Source organism: Peromyscus leucopus, chromosome 8b (genome assembly GCF_004664715.2).
Source record: "Peromyscus leucopus breed LL Stock chromosome 8b, UCI_PerLeu_2.1, whole genome shotgun sequence".
Classification (NCBI taxonomy): domain Eukaryota; kingdom Metazoa; phylum Chordata; class Mammalia; order Rodentia; family Cricetidae; genus Peromyscus; species Peromyscus leucopus.
The window spans coordinates 1187737-1214690 of record NC_051086.1 but is presented as its reverse complement, the minus strand read 5'-3'; the positions used below and the strand labels follow the sequence as shown (position 1 = coordinate 1214690).

Sequence of the window (26954 nt, the reverse complement as noted above, 5' to 3'; positions counted from 1 at the left end):
CAGGCCAGCTGGGCACAGGAGATTGTGGACCGGAGGGGAAGCCTCATCTTACTACACTACATCCAGATACTTCAAGTTCCTAGATTTGTTTGGGATATTCTATATTTATATAGCATTTTTTTTCTTTTTTTAATTTTATTATGTATACAGTGTTCTGCCTGCATATATGCCTATATGCCAGAAGAGGGTACCAGATTTCATTACAGATGGTTGTGAGCCACCATTTGGTTGCTGGGAATTAAACTCAGGATTTCTAGAATTGCCGCCAGCCCCTATATAGCATTTTTAAAGCTTGCCTTAGGTACTGTTTACCACATAATCTCAAAGCACTCATATTGACACATCAAAAAAGTTTCTCAATATTGGATCTGCACTATACCTGCATTTTTGGGTGGAGTTGGATTTGAGACAGGGTTTCTCTGTGTATGGAGCCCTGGCCATCCTGGAACTTGCTCAGTAGATCAGGCTGGCCTTGAATTCAGAGAGATTCTCCTGTCTCTGCCTCCCTAGCACTGGGATTAAATATGTCCTCCACCACTACCTGGCTATGACTGCATCTTAATCACAATATTACTTCAACTTATTGTCAACAAAGTAATTCTATCAAGATTACATAATTCAAAGCCAAGTACAATGATACCCACAATCCCAACACTCTGGTGGCTGAGGGAAGGAGATCAAAAGTTTAAAGCCAGTCTGGGCCACACATTGAGAACCTGTCTCAAAAAGCAAACAGGCTGAGCATGCCTTTAATCCAAGTACTCAGGAGGCAGAAGCAGGAGGGTATCTGTGAGTTCGTAGCCACCGTGATTGATAGCAAGTTCCAGGCTAGCCAGCATTATACAGTGAGACCCTATCTCAAAAACAACAAGAAACCACAAAACAAACAAAAGGATTGTATGATTCCTAGAACTGAGGCTTCACTCTAAGCCTTTGGAATGCTTCCCCAAACATCCAGCTGGCAGATGTGACTTTCTATACTGTCCTTTTATAAGTTACTTGTTTGAAACTGGCAGATTATTGCCAAAAAACCATACCAGGTGACCCAGTAAATCTAGTCGAAGGCATAAACACACAAGAACCGAAAACATGTACTCATAAAAAGTTGTTCACAAATACTTATAGCTGCACTAACCACAGAGACAAAAGGTGGAAACCACCAAAATGTCTGTTAATAAATGGATAAATAAATAAAATGTGGTCTCCACTACAACGGATCATTACACTATCGTAAAAAAAAGAATCAAATGATGACTTGGGCTACAACACAGACAAAACTTGAAAATATATAATAATCAGGAGAATCCAGATACAGAGGTCACATGTTATAGGACTGCACTTGTATGAAATGTCTAGAGTGTGTGACTCCTGGAGATATAAAGATGAATGTTCGGTTTTGGGGAAAATGGGGTATGACTGCTTCATGGGGACAAGGCATTTCTTGGGGGTGCTGAAAGTACTGGCCCTGCACAGAGGTGACAGTAGCACATTAGGAACCTACTCAACATCACGGCACCGACCGCTTTAAAGCAGCTTCATTCATGTTTCACTTCGATGAAAGTTAACAGAGCATAGAGAACCCAGAAAAATAACAACAAGGCTTGGAGGAGTGGCGGATTGTGAACCCTGAAAAGGCTGCCTGTATCAGAGCACAGGAAGTCCCACATTTTGTTTACTTGAGACAGGGCCTCACTCTAGCTCAAGCTGGGTTTGAATTCCCAGCCATCCTCCTGCTGTAGAGTCCTACGAGCTAGGATTATAGGCATGGACCACCATGCCCAGCTTTTTTTTTTTTTTTTTTTTTTTTTTTTTTGTCTTGTTTTTGTTTTTTGAGACAGGGTTTTTTTTCTCAGCCAGGCTGGCCTAGACACTCAGCTGAGTCCCAGGATGACAGGCATGGACCACCCACTAATGTGGTCTTATACCAGCCTCCGTTGCTAAGTACCTGTTACAGACTAATGCAGTTGTCACCACGGCTGCACCACAGCTGCACTCACTCTGGCATCTGAGTCCCCACCTATACCTACAGGTCACCACTGACCCTGCCTCTGTCCTCCTCACCTCAGGGTAAGTTCCTTCAGGCAGGGGCTTTTTGATGGAAAAGTGACCAACTCCAGCCATCAACACCTACTCCGGCTGTTGAGTGTGCCTCTGAGTGGCAGTCACAGCATGCTGCCCTGCACCAGGGTCATGGCCTGGAGGCTCTGGACAGCGGCGCACTGAGATTACAGCTTAAGGAAGCCACGGGAAGGGCACAGTTCCACCAGAGATTAAGGGACCAGCCCTAAAGGTCAGAATGAGGCTGCTGTACTCCCTTTGGCTAGCATGTCTGATGTGAGATGCAGGTACATTCTGAGCCCTACATCTGTACAGCATTTCTCATGGGGTAGCATCAAATACTCGGGTTTGAGTGCTGAAAAAAATGGGCTTTTTGGAGAGGGCAGTAGGGTAAAATCAATGTTCTCTGAATACCCAGTAGGACCAATAACTCTATATACATGATCTCATCGACCCTAATCCACATCCTCTTTTCCAAGGAGAAAATAGATACTCAAATTGCCAAGGTAACTACACAACAATTTTAAATGACATACTACACTGAAAATGAAGGCACCGACAGCCTGCACGGAGCAAGCTAGCTGTGTGCAGGGCCCTTCCACAAGCACAGGTCTTCCCAACACACATGACAAGTCAGCACTGTCAGCACCATTGAACATCAGGTGACAAGATTCCCAGGATGAAAACTCCACACACACCTTCAGCTTAAACCAAAGAGAAGACAGGTATCCAGCTCTCCTTGGCCGTGTGTCAGAGAGCACACAAAATTGCTATATGTGTAACAGTTTTCCAGATGTTTCTTGTGAAATTCTGCAAAAATACTATTGCAAAATTCTGGTATACTTTAATAAAAATCAGCCTTTCTGCAATGCTCACATTTTAGATTTGTAATATAACTGCTATGGAGTTCATTATTAGCTCTAGTTAATTAACAATTACAGAATCTGGCCTAGAATTACCATCTTTTATTTTTAAATACATAAAAGAAATCTACTATGGAAAACATGCTGTATTGGCTAATATACAAATCTCAATGAAACTTCTTTCTCCCTCCCTTTAAAAAAATAGCCTCCCCAAAGCCTGGTATGGTGACTTTGGAGAAAATAGAAACAGGAGGGAGTTTAAGGACAGCCTTGGATAGATAGTACGTCGAGGCAAGACTGGGCTATATAGCCCTTGTCTCAAATCAACAAACAAATAAACAAATACTAAAAAAAGAAAAAAAATTCTGTAGTGACATACTTACTCTGAACTCATGTAACTTGTAACTTCATTTATTCAGAATTTATACAAAAAATGACACAAAGATAGAATTCTTAGTCCTTTTGTTTGCTTTCTAGGTTTTGTTTTGTTTTTTAATCTGTTCTAGGACAGGGTCTCATATAGTCCATCCAGGCTGGCCCTGAACTCCCTATGTAGCTAAGGATGACCCTGAACTCCTAAGGCTCCTTCCTCTACCTCCAGAGTCGTGGGATTATAGGCCAGTAGCACCAAGCCTAGGTCCAATTCCTAGTCCTTTTAATCAGACTATCTCAGCAAGATGAATGTGTTTAAATATTTTTTGCTTTGTTTTTATAGACCAATGTAAAAGCCTGAGCAAATTTGCCATAAGAAAACATAAACACTTATGTGAGAATTGACAGCAAGAGGGTAAGTAGAAAATTTAATTTTTAAAATGTAAGGACTAGAAAAATGGAGCAATCTTCATTTGCTTAAAGCAAAGCAAAAAAAAAAAAACCCCTATTTTTAAAAGGAAATTGCTGTATTAGTAAAGGCCAAATAACAAGTAGTAAAAATAACTGAGTCATCAAGAAAATTACATTTTATTTGGCATTTTTCATTTTTATGAAACTGTTTCATACATTGCAGAAATGTAGAACCAGATGTTTAAATGGGTTAAAACAGGAAAACTTGCCGGGCAGGCAAGGTAGCTCATGCCTGAAATCCCAACACTTGGGAGGTTGAGGCAGGAAACTTGCCAAGAATTCAAGGCCAGCCTGAACTACAAAGTGAGACTCCATCTCCAAAATAAATAAGGAGGAAGGAATTTTTTTCTCATTGACTAATGGATGAAATCTTCAGAAAACCCAGACATCCAGAAAAACTTACTATAACTGGTACTTACATCTACAAAATATCAAATATCAAATGAGAGTAGTTTCATACTCAACCACATGCTTCCCCTAAAACCATCTATTAAGGAACCGGCTGGAAGACAGCGAAGAGTCCCAAGAACTTAGTGTTTAATCAACCTGGAATAAACCTAGAAGGAAGGCTATTTTTAAACAAACAAACAAAAAACCTAACTAAACTGGTTATATGAAACATGTACATTCAAGTATAATCCATTACTAATTCTCATTAACCATGCTTTCAGGAAAACCCATAAACATTGGCAAAAATAAAAAAGCTACATCCTAGTCATGGTATATTATTGATTAATAAAAGTTCCTCATTGTTTCATAGGCCAGTAGCACCAAGCTTGGTTGTTTATTCGAGAAAAGAATAAATACCTTTTCCATCTACAGACGGATGGACTAATAAAAGGGAGCTACCTTCCTGCTGGGATATGCTGAGTCCTGTTACAATGTCCCAAGTCAGGAAGCACAGGGCTGCGGCTACACCAGAACAGTGCTTGCCTAACACATGTAGGGTCCTAGTTGTGATCTTCAGCACGTGGGGCAGGGGCATATGATATCTAGCAAAAGATGCAACACATCAAAGGTCCAACGATTCTACTTGTACGAAAGAAATATCTGCAGGCTCTGCACCATCAGAAACAGAGGCTGGGAGGCAGGCAGGGGAAGACTGGGAAGTGACAGCTAACGGTGATAAAAATTCCAAGAACTGATTGTAGTAATAGTCACACTGCTCTATTTAAAAACAAAAACAAAACCCACTGAATTGGGCTGATGAGATGGTTCAGGAGGTAAAGTGTGTGCTGCCAAGCCTGACAGCCTAAATTCAATCCTGAGGATCTACATGGTAGGAGGAGGGAGGAGACTAGCACAAGCAGTCCTCTGACCTTAACATGCATGCTTTGGCACACACACACACACACACACACACACACACACACACACACACACACACACAAGTACATGCAATTTAAAACCCATTTTATTGAATGCTTTACATAGGAAAATAGCATGCCATGTAAATTGTATCTCAAAAAAAAAAAATCTGTTATGAAAAAGTAAATCAAAAAAGAGTTCACACACCTCAGCCAAGACTGCTGAAGAGACAGAAACATTACGGCAAGGGGGAGCGCCTCCAAGGGAGGCATCAGAAAGTCAGTGGCTACTAAATAAAGTAACACCGCGGCCAGAGCTAGGAAAGCAAACATTTCCACTTGAACTCCAGCTACAGTGGAGGGACAAGTTGACAACTTACAACCATCATCTCTCAAAGCCCTCGTGATAAAAATTTCTCTCTTGAGCCAGAAAGAACAGTGTGCTAAGTCATTCCAGCTGAGAGATTCTCTGGGAAATGTTTGTAAAAGACGAGGAAATGCCTCTGAAGTATCTTGTTTGCATGGCAAGCCTAAGGTTCTTAATCTTCCAAGCTGACAAGAACAACCCCAGTCACTTTGGACCTCCGAGACTGACTCAGGCTGCCAGGCTCTGCTCAACTGCACTCTCAGGGCAACTAGGGTCTCTCACCACTCTGGCCTCTGTGGAGGTTAAATCTGCCCGCAGGTCTTGGGACACAGGTACTCAATGACAACACTGTGTCTCAAAACCAAACAGAGCATTTTCCTCTCGCTCCTTTATTTCACCAGCCCTGCAAACCACAGCAAATGTTACGTTCCCTGCCAGGAGTGCCCTTGCTATTCCTTAGAAAGGATAAGAAACGCAAGAAGAGAAGGACAAGCTTTCAACCAGATAAACAAAGCAGAAGGGTGGTGCCCAGCGGCATGCTCAGGGCTCTCTGTTCCTGTCCTAGTACATTCTCTCCACTGCATGTGGGGGCAGGGAGGTAAAATGTTCCACATCAGTGATGGAAGTGATGTAAAATATGCAGAAGGAAGCATGTAAACATCTTTATACTATCCAGGTTGGGGGCTCACAGGAGGACCAGCAAGTCCAACATACTATAAACAGCAGGCAGCCTGGGGAAAGACAGGAGAAGCAGATAACTTCGGAATGGCACACTTGGTAAGGACCTTATTAATCCAATATTTGCCCATTCCCACTAATGAAAAACTTGTAAACACCATGAAATTCATTTTATGGACAACTAATCTTCCGATCTCTGACATAATGTCAGGTCAGAACTCACATACAGGCGAGGGAGAACTCATGTAAAGGTGGACGTGGTGGCATACACCTGTAACTCCAGAGCTCCTAAGGCAAGACAGGAAGCAGAGAGGGAAAATTCCCAGAAGCTCCCAGGTCTCCCAGCCTTGTGCAGCAACCAACACAGAGATCCTGTCTCAAGGACCAACACCCAAGGCAGCCCTCTGACCTTCACATGTATTTCTACCTCCTTACTCCCCAGCCCAGCACCCCCACTCACTCCCCATACCACCACACACACACACAAAGATTAAAAAAAAAAAAAAGCACATCTTTTAAATAATTATATTCACTCCTCATTTCCTCCAAGCTATTTCAAAAGCAGTTCTCAAACTTTCAAAGCCAAGTGGGGGTCCTCATGGGATACTCTTGCTTTATATAACAAATGTGATCCTGAAAACCCATGTGTAAATTTATACTTTTAGAATTCACCCTTACTTATATTTAAAGGCAGCAAAGAGTCCTCTATGAAGTTAAGAATCTCAAACACACCCCATAATTTAGTGGTTCTGTAAATCTGAGTTTCCCTATGCTAAATTTGTCTAAATGAGGGTTCCTGGTTTAAACGAACGGACAAAGGGGAAACCACTTCTCCGTATTAAGAAAAGTACTATTTTCCAATCCTGAGAGAATCTCAGCTATTCCTAGAGGACAGTGGGACCTTAAGGCACAGCCACTTCAAAGTTTACATTTTATAAACAAGAGAAATCTGAAAGTCAGGAAGACTGAGCAGGCGCGGGGCGGGGCGAGCTCTGCCAAACATGCTCAAGTTGGGGTGGAGAAGCATCTTAACGTGGAACGCTAATCTCCAAGAGCATATCCACTTCACAAATGCAATTAATCCCTGTGTCCAAACAGCTCCTTCATAAGACAGAAGGGACAACAATGCCTAAGAAACATCTTCTCCTGGGCATAAGAACTCAGTTACACAGAGTCACAAACACAGAGCCACCCACACTTTCAAGCAGAGACACTTAGCAGGGTAAAATTAACCAGATCAATATTACACAACAACATTTACTTAAAATGCCATAGCTTTAATACACATATACAAAAATATAAATCAGATGCCTGTGTGTTTTCTTCCTCTCTCTAGGCCAGATTGTTTTAAAAAAAAAAAAAAAAAAAGGTAAGCTAATACTTCCCAAATAAATCAAACATGGAAACAAATGACTGAAAAGCTGATTTTTGTACCACATTTTCCCCCTTTGCAAGGAAAAAAATTGAACAGAATTTAATAGTCTTACATAAAAATCCTGGAAATTATGTGCAGCAACTAACCTGTAGCTTCACTCCCTCAAAAAGGGGGTAGGTGGGCAGGTGATCCTGGTTTTTCACATACATAAATGACGTAAGAATTATCAAGGATATAAAATTATTCAAGATAAATCCACTTCTTGAAACCTCCATTTGAAAAAGTTTATAAGTTGCCTGAGTGAACTAACCCTGCATTTTCCTTGGTTCCTAATCCTGTGCTTTCCTGCCCCACAGCCCAGGCTGTTCCCCTGGCCTTCCGGCCACAGGAACACACCAGGCCAGAAGCTGCCGCTCTGGTGCCCACCGCCTTCTTTCACATGCCCAGGCCATGTCCTGACTGGCTCTCCCTGCCATCACCCATTCCAGTTCCTGTCAAGCCCCTATCCTCTGGTGAAGATTAAACTCAGTAGCGGATGCTGCTCCATGTCAGACTACACCCCACAGCTACACAGAACAAACTGGAAGGCCGCAGAGGGCAACAGGCTTTGCTGGGAATGGCTGGGTAGTTGACTGAGTAGAGGCTGCAGGTGGGTGATTGTTTGGGTTTGGTTCTTCTGTGATGAGGACTGAATCCAGGGCTTCCAAGATTTGCTAAGCACTCAACAGTGTCCACAATGTAGCGTGCAGAAGCTGGAGTAATATTTCCTCCACTAGACAGGAGCAAGGGAAAAGATGAGGACTAGTACCCAAGGCTGCCCTGTGTTTACTTCACATTTCCTCTAAGACATTTAAAAAATGGTTCTCAAACTTTCAAAGCCAAGTGTGGGTCCCTTAGTGTTTATGGGGTGGCAGGGAGACTGCTTCCAGGACCTCCATGGATACCAGTGTCCATTCATAAATTCTCCAATCCTTTAGATAAAAAGGCACAACATTTGCACATAATATATGCATACCCTCCTGCGTCCCGGTTGGCCCTAGATTACTAGCAATACCTAATATGATGTAAGTGATATAGATATTATACTGTAGATATATTCTAGGCATTATACTAGATTGTTTATGGAATACAGACAAGAAGGAAGGAAAAGACTGTACATATTCAGTACAAATACAATTTTTTTCTGAATATTTTCTATCTGATTGAATCCACAGATGTGCAACCCAGGAGAGAGAAAGGGCTGAGTGTTGACCACTGAGCGGCTACAATATGTCAACAGTGCTAAAACTGTGAAAAGCCCTTATCTGCAGCAGAGTGGAAAAACACCACCCACGAACAAGTAAGTCAAACACAAGAATGTCTGAGGGAAGTGAGAGTACCCAGCACTCCTTCCCAGGAGGCACTGTTCATAACACGGCTCCTAAGAAGGGAACTACTGGAGTTGCTTCTGGAACCATCCACAGCTGTCCTGAGTATACTCCTCAGTCTGCAAACAGGTCCTCAACATCTTAGTGTGAGGATTTTCTTTTTACTGTTCTTCACTGCTATTTATCTATAGTCACAGACACATGTCCTTCAGCAGACCTCAGTGGGAAGATACTGTGAAAATAAATGCCTCGTTGCTTCATAATTGCCAACTGCAAGAACGCAAACTAGAGCTTCCCAATAGCTGGGAGATGAACATGGCTTTCTTCTGTGGTTCATTTCTTCATGTAAACATGTATACGCTATTAATTTTCTTTTCAAAACAGGATAGGGCAAACTTTAGCTGTCTCTCTGTATAAACATATCAGAAAAGCTGAATTAATGAGATTTCAATACCTATAATTTCTGTGCTACTTACAAATGCTACTGAGAAGAAAATCTACCATAAGCTACTGGGATTGGATGAAAAGGACATGGCATCCAAGCTGTGGGAGCCCCTGTGTGCTTAAGATGATACAGACTGGGTATGAAAGTAGGGTACTCTGTAAGGAGAGACTAGAGAGGCGGCTCAGCAGTTAGGGGCTTGCCGTTCAAGAGGACCTGAAGTCAGTTCCTAGCACCTGTCGGTTGACCTACAACTGCCTGTAATTCCAGTACCAGGGGGCTGACACCCTTTTCTGAATTCCACAGGCAATGAACTCACATGCACATATGCCCACACAGACACATATGCACACACATAATTAAAAATAAAAATATTTCAGTTGGGCAGTGGTGGTGCACACCTTTAATCCCAGCACTCAGGAGTGTGGAAGCCCACAAAGGTTTCCTAGTGAGATCCGAGTCTGCTTTACCCAGCAGGGCTGCATTAGAGGATTGCTTGACCATGTGCATGGTTTCTAGGTGATTGGAAGAGTCCACACTTGGGTGAGCTAGAGGGACGTCTTTTGCTCCACCCTTTGGCATTCCTATAAATAGCCTTTTAGAAGAAACAGGAGGGGCCTCTGGACAATGATCCAGGCCCTCCCGAGGCTATCCTGTGTTTCTATCTGTTTCTCTCCCCTCTCTCCTTCTATCTAAATATTTCTCACTTCTCCCTCCTCAAGAGTACCCTCTGGGGGGGAAAAGTGGGAGCAGGTCTCCCACAGGGGAGACAGAGGCAGGCAGATCTGAGTTCAAGGCCAGCCTGGTCTACAGAGAGAGTTCCAGGACAGCCAGGGCTGCACAGAGAAACTCTGTCTTGAAAAACAAAAGTAAAGATATTTCACAGAGATCTGTAATGAGATGCAATATCAAGTAATATAAATTCCAAGAGACATCTATATGGATTCATGGAGAAAGCCATTGTTACCTTGAAAGGCTGTTAAGAAACTAACTGGGGACTGGGAGATGGCCCACAGGTTAAGAGCTCATGCTGCTCTTCCAGAGGACCGGAGTCTGGTCCCTAGTGTAGGTACACAGGCAGCTTATAGCTGGGGAACCCAACGCCTCGGCCTCTTCAGGCAAGCCCCCCACACATGTATAATTTAAAATAATCTCTTCTTTTAAAAAAACAAATTGAAACAGGGATGGCAAGATGACTCAGTGGGTAAAGACACCTGCTGCACAAGCCTGGGGCCCCCGGGTTCAACCCTGGGTCCCATATTGAAAGAAAAGAACCAATCTCAGAAGATCTCTGGCCTCCACATTCCACATGTGCACAACGGTAGTACGAATGGGTGTGTATACACTCACACTCACACACACACACACACACACACACACACACACACACACACACAGAATAAATAAAATAAAAAAACTTTAAAAAGAACCAGCCAAAAATAAAAAAGGGAAGGAATAAGGCCAATGAAATAAAAATCCTTTACACATGCATTATGGTGATATGATTTCACAGCAGCTGGGACAACGTGTAAAAATGCTGTGTGAACTGGAAAGAAGCAGAGAAAGGTAAGGTTGCTCAGGATGCCGCTGAATAAGAATCACCGCTTTCAATACCATCAGCTCGTGGACCTAGTCTCTGATGAGAGTTCCTGTGTGCCAAGTTCTTTCTAAGCACTTGACTTGTACTTAACTCTTAATCCCTACAACTCAATGAGGTGGGCACTCATGTTTTCTGATACATTCCTTTGGATGTAAGTGCTGGATTAACCACTTAGTAACTCTTTCGGGCTGCTTGAACATTCCAAGTTACCGAGCCTCTCCCTACTTCCTCCCTCACTTACAAAATGGAGACAATAAAAGTCCCTCCTGCATAGCCTCCTTCATACTGTGTCACTGGCAAGTTAAGTGCGCAGTCGTCGTGTGGCATTTGATGGGGGCCTCCTCACACATGCAGGTCACGTGCTCCAGGAAAGCACCGCAGTCTGTCTCTGGGGCTTTGTCTCTGCCTCACCAATGGTAGGAACTCTTTCAATATTTAGTGAATAAATAAAAGAGTTTACAGTAGAATAACAGCTTTCACTTAAACTTCAATCATATCTCCAGGCTCGCAAAGCAGAGGCTTTTCCCATAATTCCTCAATGATCTAGGGCCACATCATTTTAAGTACCTCAAAGCTGTAGGGACTTGAAGCTGCCCAAAAACAATATTGCCGAGCTCCCAGGGGGTTCCACTGAGGAAGAGCCAAGCTCAGCAGCTACAGTGTAACCAGAGCAAGCTATCAGGGTTTGCAGTTTGGACACTTGCCCTTTTTAATTCACGAGACTGACAGTCACGGTCCCTGGGGTGTTCTGGGTTTCAGTGTTCCCCAAACAGAGGATAGCCAGGAGAGGAGCCCTTCTGTGGGGACAAAACACAGGCCCCCGACGGGGAGACTTGGTTCTTGGTGACCCAATGGTTCTTGGTGACCGAATGGCCACTACCGCTCTGCAAACAAGTCACTACACTATCAGTGCTCCACTGGAGTCGCCGCATCTGGTCCTCCGCTCTCGAGAGAGAACCTGTCAGAGGTCTGTGCTCCCTGTGCACTGCGGAGCCCCAGGCAGCCAGTCCGGGTCTTGCAGTAAAGACACCCAGAACAGAGAACAGAACCCAAGGGGGTCAGAAGCCAGGCACCCAACACTAGATCACAGCGCACGAGAGCGGGCACGGCAAACAACCGCAAGACAACACGGACTTCCTCACAGAGTCTGAAGGAAAAGCAAAGCTGTGAACTAGAAAATGCCTGTCACGTCGGCAGCTTATTTCCCACCTAAGACAATGTCTAGTGGGCACTCTATACAAGCGCTGTCTTGTCTTGTTTCTTTCTTTGTGTGACAGGGTTTCATCTAACTCAGGCTGCCCTCAACTCATTCTGTAACTGCAGATGGCCCTGAACTGTGGTCCTGCCGCCAGCTCCTGCATGCTGAGACTACAGGGATGCTCCACCACACCTGCTTTCACGCTAATATCATGCACGGCAGACGAACACGGCTAGCTGGGATCTTTTTGTTAATCACACAGCAGGGCATCTGTGAGCGAAGAACTGTTTTCATAAAGACAAAAAGACCTTACTTGTCTTTTCAGCATGGTTGTGTCACGGTGTTACAACAGCTGAGGTGAGTGAAAAATGCTCATCCCCCCACCACTCGAGACGATAGGACCAAACCGTAATGTCAGGGCACTCCTCACCACCCCATGCTTGCAGAGGAGAAGAGTGTCACTGAAGAATGTCCTTGATGAAGCAGGGGAAATTAATGACTATTCAATCTCAACCTTGAGTTTGTGTCTTTTTAATAGTGTGTGATAAAATGGGAGCATGCCTCCAGCACTGTGTCACACAGCAAGACCCCCGGCTGTCAGGAGAGCCACTATGCAGCTAGGGGCTGAAAGCCTTTCTCACGGAACATCATCCGTACTTGACCTACAGACAAACTACAAACAAGCATGAGTACTGGTAGGCTGTCGTCCCTTCAAGGCAATCAACAGTGTTTGCTGATAACGACAAAAGTTCAAACTCTGCAGTGAAAATGAGAATTTTAGAAAGCATATGCCAGCGGCTGTCAAGTCAGCATCTTCCCAGTGTTTACAGACAGACTGTCCTGACTTTAGCACTTAGACTAGCTTCTTAACTGGAGAAACGGGTATTCTCCAAACGGCCAGTGCCTGTCACTATAAAGTCATTCCTGAAGAGAAAATTCATTTAAAAATCCAGTAAAACATTCTGTGCCAGCATACAAAAGAAACTGACCACAAGGCCTTGGGCTCCATGTTGTCCCTAAGCTTTAAGAAACTCCTATTTGGGGCCAGGGGATGGTGGTGCACACCTTTAATCCCAGCACTCGGGAGGCAGAGGCAGGTAGTTCAAGGTCAGCCTGGTCTACAGAGTAAGTACCAGGACAGCCAGAGCAACACAGAGAAACCTTGTCTCAAAAAGTGCCCCCCACACACACAAGAAAAGAAACTCCTGTTTGTTAGTGTTGGCGAGAAGTCAAAGAAAATACCCACACAATGATTTCAATAAAATGCTCCTTCGCTTCCCAAGGACTGATCTGTGTAAGGACACATGTGCCGTGTGTCCTTCACTCTCCAGGACCAGACGGCACACCGAGGCAGTCAAGACAACCGGGCTGACATACTCAAAACAGGCTACAGTGGCGTGGCCGATTTCCACTACACAGAGGCTATAATTCTTCAAATTCACTTTTGATCAGCACAGACATTAAACAGACTTCCTCTTCTCACCAATTCTTTATGTCCGAAAACAGTTACTTTTTATATACGTTTTTGTTTTTATTAAAATGTTGTTTATATTAATGTGATGGTATTGTGGGTTTATTATTTTGAAAGTACTTGTTTAAATTTCTCCATTTTAGTTCCTAATATGGTAAAAGAAAATCTATAGATAAACAGTAACTTCAATACTCTAGGAGTGTCCTGAGACCAAAAGCTTTGAGCTACTGGCTCACAGAAAGCCTCATAAGCCTGACTGTCCCAGGCCTAGGATTTTGTTCACCTTGTTCTTAAATCTGTCCCATTCCTCGGGTCTGCCTCCATTGGTACTGCCAGCATCAAGGAGAAAGCTGACATTCTCATCTATTCCAAGGGACTGAGTCTCCCCACTCAAGTCAGTACGCAGGGTACCAGATACTCTAGGAAAACAACACCATGAACACTACAGTAAACACCCCGATTTCCAAAAGCAGTTCAAGTCCAGCTCCCTTCACAAATGCCGAGTCTGGCTTAGGTACTGGGCGGCTTGTCGGCACAGCGCACCAGATTCGTCAGGAGAACACTATCATCTCAGCCTTCTCCAGTGTTCCCTGGGGAAGCCCGCCCCTTTCCCTGGCCCATCCCTCCCTCTGTGCAGGCCAGGCATCGCTAAGACTGTGATGCTCAGCTCCTTCCAGTCTAGAGTTCACACATCAGTTCCTTCCCACTTGGAAACACACATCCCTTTATAAAGTCCCTTCCAGCGATGCTGGATCCTGTTGGGAAGGTCTTCAGGTGTCTCAATGCAAACTGCACACGAAGGTCAAAGCCCAGTGGATGCAGCGCCACTCGGTCCCACTCTTTGTGGCCGACAGCTTCTCGCCACCACCAGAAAAGCAGACATGCAGATGAATGGTGAATGAGCAGACAAAATACCAAAACCACACTCACCAACCAAAAGGCTTGCACCCAAAGTACCCATGCGTAGAAAAGTCAGCAGAGCTTTCTTTTTACAGGATTAAGTAGGCATGTGACACTGGCCAGTCAACAGAAACGCGATTGTTAGGACACTTCCTTTTCATCTTCAACTTTCTTAGTGATTCTACCCTAAAATATTACCTTCTCTTCTGCGTTCCACCAGGGATTCAGCAAACCTAGTTCTTAATTTCCTTGCCAAAAGTTAATCCACCCAAAAGCTTATCTTGAGAATTAACAGCTGTGTGCAACTTACTTGAAGCCACGTAATTTGGTCCCAAAGGGCCTGAGAAGGTTGTCACAGAAAAGAGCAGCATGGCAGCCAGCGCTTGCAGTCCACACTTGCAGCCCACACTTGCAGCCCACACTTGCAGCCTGCGCTTGCAGCCCGCGCTTGCAAGGCTGAGGCAGAAGGACTGCAAAGTTTGAGCCAGCCTGGGGTATCAGTGCAAGGAGAGCCTAGGCTACGTCGCAAGGTCTCAAAAGCATCCCCAGGGGCCGCTCCACCGCCGGCTGCTGTCTCCTTTGCCAGCTATGAGGCCACATTTTCTGCCTCATCTTATCTAAGCCACTTGCTTCCTGAGAGGCTGTGTCTCAACGCGTCGGAGACACCCTACCCGAGAATGTCGATGGAGGCTCTGTTTCTCACCCAGGTGCTCCACTGCCTAAATTTTGGCCGTGGAAACGTCTTTATCTGTATGTCTAACGGTGCGATGGCAACCAGAAATTCTTTCTGCAAAAAATTAAGCCTACCCATATGGGGAGGAGAATGCAGCTGGGGACACTTTCCTCTAAGTTTCTATTTCTGCCTCTACAACTCTGCATCTCCACAGGAAAAACCAACACAGTGGATAAGCATCCTCACTCTCTGGTCACAGCACACAGAAGGGCCAGGATCCCTCCAGCTTTGAGGTTTATCTCAGCACTACAGCAGGGCCCACTCTTCCTGTAGCTCAAATTTAGCTCCTTCTCCTCAGTTTTATAATTGCTGTAACTCTGTGGATTGTTTCCAAAATCTTGGGCTTCTCTATTAACTCCACCAGTGAAATGGCCCTGTTTGAAACTAGAAAGCCAATTATTCACTCAAAACCCAGGCTTCATAAGATGAGAACAGGATTTATTTTAACCCACTCTGTACCCTGCTGTAGCCCCGGAACCTGGAACTGGGCACAGCACAGACTCTCATGAAAGGGTGAATGAGTCGGACAGGGTTTCCAGACTCGTTCATAAACGAGATCCCTCATCCTCCATGCTCACCACACTGCAGTGGCATCTCAACCCTTCCTCACTCCAGACAATCTCCTAGTCAGTTCCAGAAACATAACCGCCCCATCCCAGCCTCTGACTAAGCCTGGCTTGGGGTCCCACCCGGTTATCTTACTACTACTCACAAGCTGTCTCTCCACTGACACTGCAGTTACCATCCCTCAGGCCTTACCCCCTCACCGAGGATCTGCTCAAACAGCACATTAATCCCCAGGCTCACTGCCTTCCAGGCTACAACCCCTAGAACTGAAAAAGTTTTCAGTTCAGATCACCTGGCCTTTCCCTAATCCTTAGGGGATCCTTCTCACTTTGAGAGTTTGGATCAAATCCAAACTCCTTAGGTCACCGTTGCTGGGAGGTCACCCGGAGGTCCTGATGAACTGGGTCCAAAGCCCAAGCCACAGAGAAACACAGATGACAGCTTTTGCCCATACTATCTGCTCTGTACTCGGCTCTCTTCCTCTGCCCATCTGCAGAGCTGCACTTGATCTCAGGACTCATGAGACATGTGCCTCTCTCTAAAATGCGCCCCCACTTGTAGACCCACTCACAACAACTCCGCCAACCAGGAGCTTGCCAAGGCCGGGGACTGTCACGGGTCCATGCTTGCGTTCACAGTACCAGACATACAGAGGAGTGTTATAATCAGGAAAAAGAGAAAGAGGGGGCAAAGAGGAAAAGAGAGGGAGAAAACGTGAATGTGAGGAAATAATGGGCCACCATTCCATTCAGATTCATCAGGTAGAAACAGGTCCCTGCCACGATGCCGCCACAATTCCAGAATAAGGAACAGGGGAAAAGAAGGCGGTTAACGGTTTCAGAAAGGGTCAGAGACTTGGGCAGATGCGTGCTATTGCTAGAGTCCTAGCCACATGCTTTTCAAAATGAGCAGGGAAAAGCAAACAAATCAGTCTTGAGAAAATGGTTCAGGGAGGGAATACTGAATTTAAAAATCAGTAACAGTTCATTTAAGCCTTCCCTTTATTTTTTTCCTTCCTTGTCCATTTACAAACTTTTTATAAGTATATAATGTGTATTTGTTTTAAAGTTAAATTCACTAAATATACCCTATTTGAAACTTAAAATTCATTAAATCCCTCTAGAATTTTTTTGTATTTTTCTTGAGGGAGTTTCTTTGAGACCCTAGGCCTATAAATTAAAAATAAAAATCACCAATAAATTAACAAACACTGATATTTCCAAAAATTCAACGACTTTGAAACTTAATAACTGAATACACTTAATAACTACACCTATTTTTATTTTTGAAGTCCAAATGATACATCACACAAAGTACACCTCACAAAACTGCTTTCACTATCCTCTGACCCAGCACATTGTATTGTTACGAACACTGCAGTGCCGTCCTGCACCAGTCTGGAGATGTCAAAATGTCAAAGAGGGCTTACATCCCGATACCATGAAGCCCCGAAGAAGGTACCACACTCTTCATCAGAAAGACACATGTCATAGTGAGATCTTTCCAAGGAAACTCAAAGCATCATCTGTGAGCCGGTCAACAGCAACATTAAATCTCTCCAGACGAAGACGAAGAGAGTTCTCAGGTGAGAATTTTCCTACTGTGTCCATAAATTCTTTAACAACTAATAAAAACAATAAAGAAAGCCCAGGAGAAAGAAAACCCACCCTGGCCAGAGTACAAGTAAATAAATGACAGGGAAGCTCAGGTCAGGAGGAAACGCCCACTGGACTCCGGCAGCGCTAGATGGCAGATGGATGGCCTGGACTAGTAAAACTCTGCCACTCTGATCTAAACCATCACTTCTTCTCCCAAGGCTCCCTCTCCCGGGGCTTTTAATTGTGTAATTATGCAGCATTTGGGCACCACAAAACACAATACAGCTTTAATGTAGCTTTTCAAAATCAAAGTTAATTCTCTATACTTGTAAAAATAAATGTTCCCTCAATCTTGAAGATTTACAGTAAACCATGGGAACTCTTTTAAATTGCAGGGGATGGAGTAAAGAAATGTAGCAGATTACTGAGAATCCTGGTTTGGGGTCCCATTAATTGATACACCCATTTCTAGATCTCAAAGACTTTTGTCTTATATAAAAACAAGAAAATAAAGTAAGCTGCAGCCCAGCAAAAATACCAAGAACAGTAAGGACCCTGGAACTAAGGCCAAGCAGCCAGATGCAAACCTGTGGGAGCAGGGGAGACATAACAGCCCCACTTCCAGACCACCTGGTAGCTCGTGTCCTGCAATCTGGACTGTATAAAGCAAGACAGGTATCACAGTAACAATGCACTGAACGAAAGTTGAAAGACAGAAATAAAAACTTGAGAGGAGAGAGAGAGACTGAGACTGGCTGATTCAGGCCAAAGGCAGTGTGTACTGGCAGGTATGTATGTCTAACTTTCCAGTATCCCACAGAACAGAGTCAGCCTCCTACCCCAATTTTGATCATAAGCAAAGCAAGACCTGGAGAGGAAAAAGGACTTGGGGTTTCAGTTTTGTGAAAGGAGACAGGAAAACATCTGCATGGGATTTAAAGGCAATTTCTTTAAGTGCTACAAAGGTCTAACTTGCAAAGGGCTCCAATACCCTCATATTCACTGGGCTTTCCATCAGAATTTCAGAGACATCAACAGCCAACTGGCAGGCGTGAGTTTTCAAAGTTCTCCTTCCTTCTGAGGTCTCATGTAGGTCAGCACTGTCCTGGTGTCTGCAGTATGACTAGGTCTGCAACATCTGACTCACTAGAAAACAGGCATACTGACTCCCCCACAGTCAGGTGTTCTGAGACAGCCAACTGCCTCCAGACACTAGTGCTGGAAAGAGCCTTTTCAATTATTGTTACTACTGTTAAATCCAAACAAGATGGGGGTGGGGTGGCAAAGAAAGGCACATACCTTTCAGCTGGTCGGCGACCACACTCTGACCAAGGCGTTCGATAACTCTCCCATCTTCCATTTCATACCTGTCGTCTAAGTATTTTGCAGTGGCCTCGGATATGTGAACTTTGCCAGCCACTCCCAGCTGCTCCATGAGATTGGCCAAGTTCACGTCATTGGACCACACATCGAATTTAAACCTCCTCATGCCCAGGATGCCACATAAGACAGTCCCTGTGTGAACCCCGACACGCATGTTCACCATCTCTTTCTTCTCCTGGCAGAACTGCTCGATGGCCTTTATCATGCCTAAGCCCATTTCGATGCAGCAGTAGGCATGGTCTGCCCGGGGCTCCGGACACCCGGCCACACAGTAATAACAGTCTCCCAGAGTGCTGATCTTCTCACACTTGGTCTCCTCACACAAGCGGTCGAAGCGACCAAACAGATCATTGAGGAGACCTACCAAGGCATGAGCGGATTTGTTGGCACTCATCTTGGTGAAGCCCACGATGTCTGCAAATAAAATACTGACCTCTTCAATCTGCTGCATCTTAAAAGGGCGGAATGCTATAGGCGCTTTCTGTATGGAGGACTTCTTCTTCCTGTTCTTGGGGCTGGAGGTGGTGTGCCTCTTGACAGAATTCTCGCTCTCCTCATCCCCTTGTTTCATTAGGTCATCAGCTATGATTCTTGGCATCACAGAATGAATCATCCTCTCTTTGAGGGCTTTTTCTACTTCCAGATCTTTGCCGTGCATAATGGATTGCCCCACCTTGAGGAAGGTGCTCCTGGACCTCACCTGAGACATGACAAACAGATGGATCCCAATCGCGTGAATGCACACGTGGAGCAGGGCTCTGCTCAGCAGCTCCCAGTGCAGGGCCCCGGGTCCCGGGGAGGGGAAGCAGTCTTCATTTCGGAACTGATAGCCAAAGGTCTCGAAAAGGACAGAATAGGCTACCCCCAAAAACAAGCTCAGGTACAGAGGTAAGTGCATGACCGTGTAGAGCAGAAAGAGCACTTCAATACACATGGAGAAGCTCCCCACTTGAGATAAGCAAGTGTCCGCTGCCTTGGCTGTGAGAGTCTGATTGGAGCTGTCAACACGTCCTGACAGAGGTGTCCAAACCTGAAACTGCGCAGCCAGGGTCAGGGCGAACACCAGCAGGGTGAGAGCCAGCGAAGTCCACGCATAATGCCGGGCGTACAGCTTGGTAAAAGTAAACAGGAAAAAGCCCACACACACCATCAGGAAGCACAGAGCCGGGACCACCATGACAATCACTTTGGATCTCATGTGGACAGCAAAGTAGATGCTCCAGAGAAGGCAGGCGAAGCCCACATAGAAGAGTGCGTACCGGAAGCGGCGCTGGGTCTGCGGGAAGCAGCGCTCCAGACAGGCCTCCTCCAGGTTCACGGAGTCGAATTTGGGGTCCCACCAGCGGCTGGAGGCCCTCTCGAAGAGCTGGGGCAGTTTCTTCTGCCTGCGCAGGCGACCCCCGCCGCCCATCCTCCGGGGAAGCCCTCCAGAGTCTCCCGAGCTGCTACAGCTGGAGGAGATGCTGTACTTGCAGTGCTTCGGGTGGGTGTTGGAGGACAGCTGCTTAGGGTTGATCTTGACCCTCACGCTGTTGCTGTCTCCGCTCGAGTCGCAGCTCACCTCGGTGCTATGGTGATGCAGCAGCTGCTGGTGGGGTGAGGAAGCCATGTTGCCGAGCTCTTGGAACCTTTCCCGACCGGGTCAGGGGTACCTATGGGCAGAACCAGCAGAATTAGAGCGGCCTTACTACACACACTCCCGGAGGGCCACGCGACCTGTGCTTGTCGCGAGTGCGAGCTCTGGCGAGCCACTTGGGAAGGCACCATATGCTCACAAAAACTGCCCATAAAGGCGAAGAAAAGCGCCAAGGCGAGCCAGAACCGCTCGGGCCGTACCTGGTGCTCCCGGGGTTCCCGTGCCGCGGCGGTGCTGAGTCTTGGGTCCCCGGCGCGCTGCGCTGCGCTCCCCCTCGGGCGCCGTCGCCCGCTGGTGGCCTCTACCCGCGCGCCTCCAACTGCGGCTCCAGAGGGAAGTTCAGACCTTGAGCGCTCCGGGCACCGGGAGCGGCTTTCGCAAAAACAACTCGGCCGGAGGCGAGCAGCGCTTCATCCTGCCGCAGAGGCGCCCGGTGCGTCAAAGCGCGCGGGCCGACCTGCGGCTCCTGCCGCGTCCCGTCCCCGCGCCGCTGAGCACCAGCGGGCTCCCCTGGCCCGCGCCCCCGCCCGCCCGCGAGCTTGCGGAACCCGAGGGCGGGCTGCCCGTCTGAGCAGCCGGTCTAGCAGGGCCTGCTGCCCGCAGCCCAGCGCGCCGCACCCCCGCCCAGGGCCGAGCTCGGGCCACTGCGCGGGCCCCTCCGAGGACGGCGGTGCGGGCTGCCGCAGAGCCCGACTCCCGCGACGCCGGCCGGCCCGCACGCCGCTCGCCCGCACGCCGCGCCCACGCCCCAGGGGCCCTGCCCGAGCTACAGATGCCGCTGCGGCTGCGCCCGCCGCCAGCCCTCCCGCAGCCGCTGCCTCATGTCGGAAGAGCAGCCGCCGCAGCCGCCGCCGCCACCATCTCCGGCCCCCTCCCCCTCCCGCTGTCACTGACAGACGCGCGCCCGCGCCGCCCCTCTCCCCCGCCGCCGCAGCGCGCACGCGCGGCCCGCGCACGCCACCGCTGGGTCCGGGCCACGCGCACAGGCAGCGCGCCGCGCCGCCCCGCCTAGGAGCGCGCGCCGGGCTCGGGGCTGCAGCGGGGCGGGGCGGACGCGCTCTGGGCTCCGCCCTCCGCCCCGGGCCGCTCCGCGCCTGGGCCGCCTGCTCCGGGCACCCGGCCTCCGCCTCCCTCCAAGGCCTTGGGTGCCTCCGACTACTTACCCCGTAGCTGGGTCTCCAGGTCCGCACAGGAAGCGACTGAACGCAGTTTACCTTTTGGGTATATCGAAGTTTTCAGCAACTGACCATGCTTAACTGTAACTCCCCTTCTGCCAGCAGCGAATGTGTGCTCCCAGGGGCGCTAGGCCCCTTTGAACTTGCGGGGAGAGGGGGCGTGGAGAGATGGCCATCGCCAGCCAGACCGAGGTAGCTTCTAAAGTGCAGTGCCACTGAGAAGCACCTTTTCCAAACCCTGGGGAAGTTTATCTTCTCCTGCCTGAATACCTCTCATCATCCTTATGAACAACTGTTTTTCCCTCTCCACAAGGGAAACTAAAAGAAGTCAGCTTCCCACGAAAAAGTTCTACACTGGTCTGTGTCAACTCTGCCCCGAGGAAACACAATCTTATATTCCCTAGTCTCGCCCTGGCCCCCACGCAGTACAGTGCTTTCCTGTCAATCACAGGGGACTTTTCCTTCCCTCCCTGACCTCCTAGGCCCATCCCAGAAGTCCGCACCAGTCTCACTGCGGAATTAGGAAATAGGAAAGTAAAATATGGACTATCCATACAATGGAATATTATTCGACTATAAAAATTAATGAATTATACTTGCTACAACCTCTGAAACGCGCTGAGTAAAAGAAACGAAACACAAAAGGCCACATGTTGTATGACTGAATTAATGTGAAAAGTCCAGAACAAGCAAATCCGCAGAGACAGGTGGTGGATGCCCACGGTTGTATGAAAAACTGGATACTGACTACACTACCAAGCCTGGGGTTTCCTTTGGGGTGATGAAAAAGTCTGGACCTCGTGGGAACACAACACCCTGAATTCCACAGTGGTTACATGTTATGAATATACTAGTGCCTTTGAGTTGCTTTAATGAAAAGTTAAAATTGCATAAATGATAGATTTTATACTGTGTATTGCACCACAATAAACAAATTTTTAAAAGTAAATGTGTGATTGCTGATATATTCCAGTCCAAAATGCAAAATCTCCACCTACTTATGAAGAAACATCTGAGGAAGGAATTCAATCTGAGACATATCCCACAACAAAATTGCCCGGTATCCTTCAGCAGTGCCAGGGTCACAAAATACAGAGCCTAAGATATTGTCACAAGTTAGGAATGGTCACTAAGGGAAAGGTAGGACAGGAAAAGACAGTAAGGAAGCAGCTGGTGAGATATGCAGTTTATTCAATGGCATTCTGCTACCCTATGGTTACCTAAGACATGAACATTAATGGAAGCTGGATGTAGGCTACAAGGGAACTCTCTAATAATTTTACAACTTTTTTTCTAACTCTAAAATTATTTCAGAATAAAGCTAAAAATAAAAATGAGTTTATTGAGCATCGGATATGTGCCTTGCGTATCTGAGGTTTGGAAAACTGGAATACCCAGCAAAAGCTAGCAGTAATAGTGGTCGGCTAACACTGACCTGAGTGTTGAAGTGTCTAGACCAATAGACACTTTCCATAGTCACCTATTTGTTCTTGACCACAACCCCCTGAGGAAGATATTATTGTCTCTCATTTAGAGACATGAGATCAGGGACTGGAAAGTAACATACCCAAATTCTCACAAAGGGCAATAATAAGTTCATATTTTAAAACAAGACCTCTGACTTTGGAGGTCATGACACTCTTGAACCTCACTGTGACCCAGCTTGGGCACTGCCTATCTCCTCTCTCAGCCCGCCTTGGTGAGAGGTCCTTGGAGACAGGTTCAACCATTTCCATTTTCTCCCTTAATACATTGCTGCACTCACTTCCTGGTCAACTTAAACCAGCACTTCCCAACCTGTGGGTCGGATGACCCTTTCACAGGGGTCACCTAAAACCATGAGAAAACACAGATACTTGCATTACGATTCATAACAGTACCGAAATTACAGTTATGAAGTAGCAACAAAATAGTTGTATGGTTGGGGGTCACCTCAACGTGAGGAACTGTGTAGCGAAAGGTCACAGCATTGGGAAGGTTGAGAATCGCTGCCTTAAACAATGGAGAAGTTCGCCTGTCTGCCCTTTTCCTTGCCTCCCACAAACCCTTTTTAATCCACCCACCATTTGTGGTAACTTTCAGATTCCTAAATTCACCTTGCCAGGTTGTTAGACGTGGGTAATGAGCATATTCATGTCATTCCCTTCTCCCTGATATGTTTCTGGAAGTCATGAGACTGCATTCCCTGCTGATGAAACTCCTGTTGAAACGTACAAGCTGTCAGAGATGTCCTGAGCTCCAGGCCAGGGTGTGAATCATTCTGTAAGCCCTCGTGGATGGGGGATATGGTACCAGCACTGTATATCAAGCCCTGGAGTACAGTGATGTGCCATCCCAATTTTTAATAGGCCCTGGAAGGAGGATTGGGTTATGAAGACAACTCTGCTTGGAGACAGACTGGATGTAACAGAGAGTTCTACAGAAAATATTAATCACATTATCATAATGCCAAAAACCATGGGGACCCACAGAAGGGTCCATCTTCGCTACCTCCACAAAGTGCAAAGGCCTTCATACCCAGGACGTATGGAATAGATGTAATAGCTTTCTCCAAACAGCCAGCCCACAGTGCTACCAAATCCACAAGGCTCTTTCCATCTCAGATTCACTCAGAATGCTCATTCTGACCCAGTATGGATCAGAATGTGTTTGGGCAAACTCAACAAACAATTACAGAGAGGCGTGCCTGACCCAGCCTCTAATCCTCACTTTCTCTCATTCGCAAGTTTGACTGTAACTAGCGAGGGGGAGGTCTCTTGCTCCACCCCTTGGCATTGTTATAAATAGACCTTTGGCATAAAGTTCTGAGCCTGTTAGGATAAGGATCCAGGCCCACCCAAATCTATCCTGTGTTTTTTCTCCCTTCTCTATTTCTAACTAAGTCTCTTATCCCTCATTCCTCAAGAGTTCCTGGGGTAAGTAAGTGTGGGGGCTGGTCCGCCACACCAATACACACACACAGGAGCATGCCCACTGGCACTCCAGAATCCAGGCCTCTAGAGCTATAAGGGAATAAATTGTTCTTGTTCTAAAAAACCTAAACTGTGGACAATTTGTTACGGGGTGGGAGCCTCAGAAATCTAATGCAAGCCATTTCATTTCAAATCACAAGAGCCTGAACTACAAAGAACTGTTGTGTGACCCCTCTAGCCAGAGTGGATAAAGGAGAGGAGGGTGGTGACCCCGACTTCATAGCAGATTAGCGCAGACCCTTAGCATTGTAAAAGCTCAAGAGCTTTGGGGTTCTCAAGGATACCACAGGGTACTGACCAGCTCGAGGCAAGACAAGGAGGTTCTGCTCACTTTTGTTCAGAGAAACTCTGAAGGCCCTGAAACTCTGGTTACACAGCGCTGTGCCCACTTTATAGGCAAAGACTTGGAGCTAAGAAATACAGTTCTTTGCCCGTGCTATTGAGCTGTCAATATCTTGTGGATCCCAGGATTGGTACTGTGAGCTCAGGTGCAAGCCTCTTGACCCTTGGTCTGGAACTTGCTTTTTTTCTCTTAAATTCTCCTGCGGTTGTAAAGTTTCACCCACCCCTCTTGGGTGTGTGTTGGTGGCAGGGGGCAGGGGTGGGGGTGGGATGGGGAGGAGTCTGCTTCCATCCACGTGTCAGGTACTTGCTGGGTTCTTTCAGTCAGTCCTTATTCAGGAAACGTTTCTCGATTGTGTCTTTGATGATTCCTCCATTCTGTTTCCTCTTTCTGAAGCTCTGGTTATAATGATTATTTAGCTCTTTCTGCTTCCAAATGTTCCCACTCCCTTTCAATATCTGCAGGTCCTTATCCTTGGATTAATCACATTTTCAAGAAAAAAGCTCTTCCAGCCCACTGCCACTCAGCTGTAAAGGGCAGATGGCAATCTTAATCTTCAGCACCTAAACCTTTAGTTAGAAGGGCTCTGTTGGAAAAGCGCGTGCAGAGCAAGCATGGAGACCCAAGTTCCACTCCACACCCCCGTGAAAAGCTGAGCAGTGTTGTGTTTGCGTGCCTGCAATCCCAGCCCTGGGGAGACAGAGACAGGAAGACCCCTGGGACTTGGCCGGTCAGCCTAGCCAGGCTGGTGAGCTCCAAGCTTAGTGAGGGAACTTGCCTTAAGAATTAAGGTGGGAATGGTCCAGCAGGACATCGATCATTAACTTCCGGCACGTATACACACAAAACACACATATATGTGCAAACACACAGCTATGCAAACCAACTCTTTGGAACCACTTCAATCCTTATTTTGGAGGCTGGCATATCTGCTATGATGAATCTGAATACCATTGGTATCTACCGTGGTAGAAGCCTGAAGATTTGTTATTAAGATGCATATCTACATTGGGCACATGGTGGTATAAAATAATCATTAACATTAACTATATATATATACATATACTATTAATTATATAATCATAATCATTAACTCAAATACATGTTCACAAGCCAGAAAAAAATGAGTCAATGCCAACAAACATTCTGAACACAGAATAACTCCAAGAGAAAGTACACAATGACATCTATAATAAGCGACATCTGAGACAATTTAAGTCGCTGGCTGCAGGCTGCACACAACCGTTTTGGTTCTCTGGAGAGCTCTGCTGCTCCAATGCATTCATTATGCTCCAGTGCTCCCTGAGAGGAACCTTACACAAGTCCTGATAGAAACCCAGCTTTGCCAGACACGGGGGTGCACGCCTAGAACCCCAGCACCAGCACTAGGGAGGCTAGGCAAACAGAATCCAGATCAGCCTGGGCTGTGTAATAAGACCTCATCTCAAAATCACTTCAACAACAACAACAAGAAGAAGCCATAGACCGGGAGGTGGCTCGCGGGTAAGAGCACTTGCTGTGCAAGCCTGAGGACCTGAGCTTGAGTACCCAGCATGCACATAAAAGCAGGGCGTGGCCATGCTTGAGTACCCAGTATGCACATAAAAGCAGGGCATGGCCATGCTTGCTGTAACGTCAACACTGGGGAACAGAGACAGGCAGATCCCCGCAAAACAGTAAGCCTTCGGTTCAGTCTCAAAAATAAAACGGAGAGCAACAGAGGAAGGTATCTGATATCCTCCTCCATCCTCTACACGTGAGTGCACCTGCACACACATGTGCACACGCACATTTTTTTCAAGGCCGCTACTGCAGCAGTGTAGAGGAGGCTGTATGAAGTGAGGCCAGTTTTTCTGTAAGAAATGAGCAGCAGAGGCCTAGGACTCCAAGAGCTTTCCAAGCTGCTTTCTTGAATGGCTGAAAATTCTTTGCACCCATTTAGTGCTCTTGGGCTCCTGATGGCCATAAGCTTATGGTTTTCTGGGAACAATCATGTCATTTGAGACAGCATCTGTATATTCACAACCACAGCTATAAGACAGCTAACCTGGGAGCAGCCAGCCGGTCCTCAGGCCTTG

General features: G+C 46.5%; 1 protein-coding gene across 2 annotated transcripts in view; it reads right to left on the bottom strand.

The window, feature by feature from the left end:
- Nucleotides 1–21318, bottom strand: part of Adcy9 (adenylate cyclase 9) — a 134821-nt gene extending 113503 nt beyond the window's left edge. Inside the window, exons 1-2 of one of the 2 annotated variants that reach the window (XM_028894803.1) lie at nt 20587–21318; nt 18667–20402 (exon numbers count right to left, since the gene is read on the bottom strand). In XM_028894803.1, the coding sequence (XP_028750636.1) occupies nt 18667–20359 (1693 nt within the window). In that variant the 5' untranslated portion in view covers nt 20360–20402; nt 20587–21318. Of the gene's footprint in view, nt 1–18666; nt 20403–20586 lie in introns of those variants that run through there. The other variant, XM_028894802.2, reaches the window with a different exon arrangement.
- Nucleotides 21319–26954: the final 5636 nt, after the last annotated feature.